At 32.2% G+C, this 8,147-nt stretch overlaps 1 protein-coding gene across 1 annotated transcript in view; it reads right to left on the bottom strand.

Moving 5' to 3' along the window:
* LOC107725130 (RNA-binding protein Musashi homolog 1-like) overlaps positions 1-8,147 on the bottom strand; it is a 39,415-nt gene that overhangs the window by 3,773 nt on the left and 27,495 nt on the right. Inside the window, exons 7-10 of the mRNA XM_016534286.1 lie at positions 5,058-5,106; positions 2,906-2,988; positions 1,503-1,620; positions 259-339 (exon numbers count right to left, since the gene is read on the bottom strand). Coding sequence (XP_016389772.1) covers positions 259-339; positions 1,503-1,620; positions 2,906-2,988; positions 5,058-5,106 — 331 coding nt within the window. The remainder of the gene's footprint in view (positions 1-258; positions 340-1,502; positions 1,621-2,905; positions 2,989-5,057; positions 5,107-8,147) is intronic.

Here is an 8,147-nt window from a genome sequence, read left to right as displayed (position 1 = left end):
ATACGCATTATATATATATATATATATATATATATATATATATATATATACTGTATAGTATATATATATATATATACACTGTGTTTAGGAGTGCGTTTTGATCAAATCCACTTAAAAAATGTGCAGTTATCAGATAAGAGGATAAACTGTTCATTCCTTAGGGTTTGCAATGGATAAAATAATACATTTCGACATTATAATGGGTGACTGGCTCTGTGCAAGTTCTCTACGGGTGGAAACGAGGGAAGCTGGACTTACCTGGGAACTGGTATGTGTATCCTGGTGTGATTCCTGTGTATCCACGAGTGGCGTAAGTGGCCGTCTGGAACCCTGGGTAACCTGAAAATGAACAGAGAAAGCACAGTGTTTAAGGCAAGGCCAGATTATTTGGTAACACTTTCCAATAAGGTCTCATTTGTTAACATCAGTTAGTGCTTTAACATGAACTAATAATGAGCATTTTTACAGCAGTCATTAACCTTTTTTAATGTTAGTTAATAAAATGGTTTGTTTATGTTCACAGTGCATTAACTAATGTTAACAACTTTTCATTTTAATAATGTATTAGTAAATGTTGAGATTAACATGAACTATGATTAGTAAATATTTTAGAAGTATTTTTCATTTTTAGTTCATGTTAACTAAGGTTTACAAAGTTATACCAATTATTTATACAGCACATATCATATAAAATGATAACTGAAAGCAATAATTCATAATATAATATTTTTACTAACTCACAATTAATGATTGCACTAAATCACAATTGAATGCACCTTCATAAATTAATTTTAACTTACTTATAAATTTAAATATTATTTATTTTATGTCATTATTTTTCATTATTATTGCATTTGCCTTAGTGACAGCTAAATTATTAATTGTGAATATAAATGAAATAAAAACAGCCATTTTAACTGTTATGTGGGTTATTTGATGTATTTTGCCATTGTTTTCTTGCAAAACTTTTTTGTTTTCAACTCTGATTTGTGTCAAACTCACAAACGCGCAGACACAAGTGCAGTTTCCTGTTGTAAACAGCAGGCAGCGCCAGACTGATGCTGGATTTGCTCACATGGATGAGTTCACTGAGATTATTTGCCTTTTCCTTCTTTTAACTCACCCAGCATGCCGATACCCAGCATGAAGGCGTCCATGCCGTAGGGCATCACCCTGGAGCGGCCTCGCGCCGTACCTGTCGGTGACATCACTTCCTTCGGCTGTGCCTTTTTGCACTCCACCTTCAAAATCATAAACGAGTTCTCTTTAATATCAAGTTATTCTAGTTAATTCTAGACACCTTTCGAGACTTGTTTAAACACAAAATTGTGTTTTCTTGCAAAACTTTTTTGTTTTCAACTCTGATTTGTGTCAAACTCACAAACGCGCAGACACAAGTGCAGTTTCCTGTTGTAAACAGCAGGCAGCGCCAGACTGACGCTGGATTTGCTCACATGGATGAGTTCACTGAGATTATTTGCCTTTTCCTTCTTTTAACTCACCCAGCATGCCGATACCCAGCATGAAGGCGTCCATGCCGTAGGGCATCACCCTGGAGCGGCCTCGCGCCGTACCTGTCGGTGACATCACTTCCTTCGGCTGTGCCTTTTTGCACTCCACCTTCAAAATCATAAACGAGTTCTCTTTAATATCAAGTTATTATAGTTAATTCTAGACACCTTTCGAGACTTGTTTAAACAAAATTAGGAGAAGCATCTGAGACAAAATTGACATTGAAATTTAAATGAAATACAATTCCATTTTCCATTAGAGAATTTATTCCATCTTTTATTTTATTTTTAATTCTTGAAAGGAGTTTTAGAAGAAACATCTGAGATGAAGGTGATATTGAAGAATAAGTACAAATGAAAAGTCAATTATATTATCCTGAGTTATGAATGAGGAACTTTTGAGACCAGATTTGTTTTGTTTTTTATGGATCTTTTTTTCTTCACTTTTTATTTCTTCAAATGAATTTTACATTTGAGAGAAAGTTGACACTTTAAATGACTAAGAACTGAGAAACTCAATAAAGTCCATGGAGGTCTGAATCAGCAACATTTGAGCAGTAAAATATTCCTCAAGTAAAGAAACAAGAGAAATCACTAATGAAATCTCTTTAATATCTCATCAAGTTATTGTAGTAATTTCTAGACACCAATCAAGAATTTTGTCAAGCATCTGCGACAAAGTTGAAACTTGAAATATAATTATATAAAAGAGTCATTTTTGAGCAATTAAAATTTCCTTTAGTAAGAGAATGCATATTTTTTTGATAATCCAGTGATTTAAATACTTTATGTACACGTAACATTGCCATAATAAATTTGATATATAATGCATATTTTTGGATAACCTAGTAATTTAAATTTCCAAATTTCAAACTTTTATTTATTTTAAATTGTTTTACATCTATATATAGACGTTGTACACGTAACATTGCCATAATAAATTTGATATATAATGCATATTTTTGGATAACCTAGTAATTTAAATTTCCACATTTCAAACTTTTATTTATTTTAAATTGTTTTACATCTATATATAGAAGTACAGATAGATAGATAGATGATAGATAGATAGATAGATGATAGATAGATAGATATATAATGCATATTTTTGGATAACCTAGTAATTAATTTTACCTTGTATCAATCTTTTATTTTTTTAAATTTGTTTTACATCTATATATAGACGTACAGATAGATAGATAGATAGATAGATGATAGATAGATAGATAGATAGATAGATAGATAGATTTTTGTGTGACATTCTCCAAATGAGTTTTAGGAGAAACATTTGAGACGTATCATGAACGTATTAAAAAGGTGTTTTAAACACGCAGTCACACACACACACACACACACACATACAGACAGTGTTTCATAGCAGGACACACTCTCACCATCTTGTTGTTGATCTCATGAAAGTGGATCTCGCAGACCTTTTCCACCACGTCTTCATTCTCAAATGTCACAAAGCCAAAACCTGCAGAGCAAGGACACACATGCACTCTTTACCAATCACAAACATAGCATTGCTTTCAAACACTGAATCTAGTGTGTTTATCTTGTCCAGTTGCGTCCGATTCGATCCTGGCGTGACCTTTCCCTCTTTTACTTTCTCATTCTCTGTACTCTCTTTTGTTCTGTTTCCATCTGTTCATATATTCAGTCCATTCTGTCAGGAGGTTAGCTCCTCACCTGCTGCATTTACCTGTCCTACTCGACCCCGCCCACTCATCTGTCACTCACTACAGGCTCCGCCCACCGGCTGTCAGTCAGACTTTCCTTGCCAAAGAGAATGACGGTTTAACCTCTGAACTACTAACCAGCTCAGCAGCACCAAACCCATATTACCCTGCATGAACTTTTTAGCAATGCCTCTAAATAGAGAGGAGACTGACGAGAAGAGAAGATCTCTAATATCTCATCAAGTTATTAAAAAGCAACCTTTGAGCAATTATTTTTTCTTCATAAATCTGGTTGATCTTTTTTTTTTCTCCAAATGAAAGTTGATGCTTAACTGAAGTATAAACGAGAACTCAAGTATTATAAAATATTCCTCAAGTATAAGAGAAATCCCAAATGAGTTATTCTATTATATTCCTATATTCTATAAAATAACATATACTATTATATTATATATACTTATTCTTTACTATATTATTTCTAGACACATATTGAGACTTGTGTCAAGGGCACGTTTAGGAGAAGTTGATATATATTAAATGAAATATAACTCCATTAAAGGGGTCATATGATGCTGCTAAAAAGAACATTATTTTGTGTATTTGGTGTAATGAAATGTGTTTATGCGGTTTAAAGTTAAAAAAACACATTATTTTCCACATACTGTACATTTTAGTCTTTGCAACTTTACAGATCTTCTTTATGCACCAAGAGCTTGTAACACTCCAAAGAGAAAGGAAAAAATGAAATCGCATCATATGACCCCTTTAAGTCTTCTGAACTATGAGCCATGAACGATCAACCTTTGAGCAGAAAATGTGTTCTTTAATTCTCAAATAGAAAAGATAGTGAGGTTAATAGTTCATACTGAACTTTTGAGCAGTCAAATATTCCTCAATTTATTCTAGTTATGTCTAGACATCAATTCCATCAAATACATTAATTCATTAATTAAGAGAGGTTTCTGAGACAAAGCCGACACTTAAAATATAAATAAAAAATGAATATAACTCCATTAAGGTTCCTGAACTATGATACTGAGGCATAAGTATAAATGAGAACTCCATTATAAGTTATGAATTAGCAACTTTTTTGAAGTAAAATATTTCTCAAGTATGTTTAAGATCCCTTCATTCTAGTATTTCTAGACATCAATCAAGATATCAAATATCAACGTTGATATTGAAATATAAAATAACGACATTGTCTCCTTAACTATGAGCTATGAAAGAGAAACCTTTGAGAAATTAAATTTGACTTTAGAGAATTTACTCCATCTTTTATGTATCAGTTTATATCTTTTATATCATATATTTGAGACAAAATTGATACTGAAGCATAAGTATAAATAAATGAGAATGCCAATATGAATGTGCAACTTTTGTGCAATAAAATATTCCTGCATCTGAGGCAAAGCTGATATTAAAATATAAAGGAAATATAACTCCATTAAGTCTCCTAAACTATGAGTTATGAAAGAAACAATCTTTCAGCAATTAAATTATTTGACTTTAGTAAGGGAATTGTTTCCATCTTTTATTTATTTTATATATGATTTGATTTATTTATTTTATATTATATATGGATTTTTGTTTCAGTTCTTCAAGTGTTTTAGGAGAAACATCTGAGACGAAGTTGATACTAAAGCATACTAAAGCTTATGTCTCCTGAGTTATGAATGAGCAACGTTTGAGCAGTAAAATATTCCTCAAGTTCAAGAAGAGACGAGACGAGACTAGCATCAGCTCCTGAATGACTGCAGAAGCATGTAGACACTTGACTGCTGTTGTATAATTATATGACTCAACGAGGCTTTGAATGCAAGCGTGTGTATTTGCATGAGTGCGCGCCCGAATGCCGCCTTACCTCGGTGCCTGTTGGTGGTTTTGTCAAACATTAGCATCGCGTCATCAACCTGCAGACAAAACACACACACACACAAAAGAGAGGGATGAGACACTAAGCCATTACCCAGCATGAGGCTCTATTGTGAGGCTCTGGAGAAACAGAGAGGAGCAGCAGATGGAGGGGCCGAGCGGGGAGGGGGAACAGAGAGAGAGAGAGAGAGAGAGATGGATGAGAGAAACAGAAGAAAGAGAATATGGATGGAAGCGAGAGAAAGGAGCTGAAATAAAAGAAGAGAAAGCGATGGCTGCGAACACTTTGAAGCACCTCAGCTTCAGCAAACAACTTTCTTTGTTCTTGATGTTTCATAAGATGATCACAACTGGTTTAGCTTTAAGACCCATCAAATGGCAAGTTAAAAGATATAAATAAAAGTTCCTTCTGGAACTTCAAAAAGCGTAATCGTGCTTGATTTAAACGCTTGATTTATTTTCACATACATTTTTAATGCTGAAGGAAACGATATTCCAGATCATTTTGTCCAAGTAACTTCCATGATTTCTGTGATTATATAGGATTTTTAAAAATAATTTTACAGGGATATATATACATAAAAATATATCAGACAAATGTATAATGATTATAGAAATTTAAAAAAAAAACAGAAATATTTTATATCTAAATATTTTAGAGTGGAATATAACTAGAAATGATTATTGACTAAAAATGTCCATGACTTTTCCAGGTCTTAAAATTCTCTGATATCCTGTTGTACATGATTATATAATAATACTTTTTAATTTATTTTTTTATTTTTTTTATTTTTATTTTTTTTTACAAATTTTATAGAAATTCACACATAAGAAATAAATCAAGCTGATGAAATATTTTAGAGCAAAATATAACTAGACAATTTTATATTGACTATAAAAATTTCCACAACTTTTCCAGATCTTAAAATTCCCTGATATCCTGTTGTGTGTGATTACATGATGAGGATTTAAAAATAATAATAATAATAATAATAATTTTACAGTGATTCACACACAAGAAGCAATTGAAGCTGATAACATACTTTTGTCCATGACTTTTCCAGGTCTTAAAATTCTCTGATATCCTGTTGTACATGATTATATAATAATACTTTTTAATTTATTTTTTTATTTTTTTTATTTTTATTTTTTTTTACAAATTTTATAGAAATTCACACATAAGAAATAAATCAAGCTGATGAAATATTTTAGAGCAAAATATAACTAGACAATTTTATATTGACTATAAAAATTTCCACAACTTTTCCAGATCTTAAAATTCCCTGATATCCTGTTGTGTGTGATTACATGATGAGGATTTAAAAATAATAATAATAATAATAATTTTACAGTGATTCACACACAAGAAGCAATTGAAGCTGATAAAATACTTTAGAGTGAAATATACCTAGACCAATTTTTTTTTTTACTTCAAAAACTTTAATGACTCTTAAAATTCTATGATATCCTGTTGTGTAATAATAATAACAACAACAAATTTACAGTGATTTACACACAGGAAGCATTTCAAGCTGATAAAATATTTTAGAGCAAAGTAAAAATTTTCACTATTATTATTATTTTTCCAGATCTTAAAATGAACTCATATCCTGTTGTACGTGATTATATGATAGGAACTTAAAAATATATATAGAAATTCACACATGAGAAATAAATCAAGCTGATGAAATATTTTAGAGCAAAGACTATTTTATATTGACTATAAAAATTTCCACAACTTTTCCAGATCTTAAAATTCCCTGATATCCTGTTGTGTGTGATTACATGGCAAGCTTTTAAAAATATTTTTTTAGTGGTTAACACACAATAAACAATTCAAACTCATAAAATAATTTAGAGAGAAATAAACTAAAAATATATATGTTTAAATTATTTTACATATTGCACAAACAAAAAGCAATTCAAACAAATAAAATATTTTAGAGGAAAGCATAACCAGGAAAATTTATTTTTGCTATATAACTTACTTTTCCTTCAAATTCCCTGACATTTCTATAGGTTTTCCATGAATGTAATAACCCTGGAAATTGTTTGTGGAGAATACAACAGAGAAAGCAGCCCAGAAATAAAAAACGGAGGTGCAAACACATATCCCTCTCTCTCATTAAACGGACGTCCATGTCCACGAACATCTCTCATTCCGATCCCCTCCCGCCTCAGAGTTTGTGGGGGGAAATCTTTTCAATAACTCTCTCTGTCCTGTTCCCCCTTTCTCTTCAAACCCTCTCCAAAGTTTACTATTCCCATGGAGACTCTGCAAAGAATTTCAATTAGAAGAATTGACCCCCTCCCTCGCTTCTCCTTTCATGAACAGAACAGAGAGAGAGAGAGACGAGGAAATATAATATTATATGTATATATTTACAACAATATATGTAAATAATAAATGTGTGTATGTGTGTGTGTGTGTATATATTATATATATACATATATATATATATATAGCTGTCAAAAATGGAAATAAAATAATTAATAAAATAATTTAAAGTTTAAATAATAAAATAATATTAATACAAATATAAATAATAAAATGTAAATAAATAAATAATAACAAATAATTTAAAAATAAAAAGCCTAACACCACACTCACTTTAACTGTGGTAAAATCTTTGCTTTTGCTCACCACAGAGCGACAGCGAGCTGATAATGAGCGTGTGAATCTGTTCGCGGTTCTGTCCGCTTTCAACCGTTTGATGAAACTCAACACAACCTGTAACACGAGCATCGTGAAGCAACTGTTAACCGTCTCTTCTCCAGACCTGAGGCCTCATTATTCAGCGAGCGATGGCCTTCTCTTCAGGATTATACTGTCACTTCTGTCTGCGAGAGAGCTGTCGGCAGGACGGCACCAGTCGAAGCGCTCCAGGGTCACGTGGCCGGGTAGCGCTTTTCAGTGCCACCTGGTTAAATGACCATGGGAAAGGTCAAACACTCTTAGCCCGGATGAGCCGCTGTCAAACACACACTCTTAGACTCTGACATTTAACTATAACCCTCTTCTGCCCCCCTCCTATTCAAACCTTCATTGAGTCAATCACACACACACACACACACACAC

The sequence above is a fragment of the Sinocyclocheilus rhinocerous genome, unplaced genomic scaffold (genome assembly GCF_001515625.1).
Source record: "Sinocyclocheilus rhinocerous isolate Xijiao unplaced genomic scaffold, SAMN03320098_v1.1 scaffold1295, whole genome shotgun sequence".
NCBI lineage: Eukaryota > Metazoa > Chordata > Actinopteri > Cypriniformes > Cyprinidae > Sinocyclocheilus > Sinocyclocheilus rhinocerous.
Note: the sequence above shows the minus strand (reverse complement) of the source record. Positions and strands in the feature narration are given on the sequence as shown.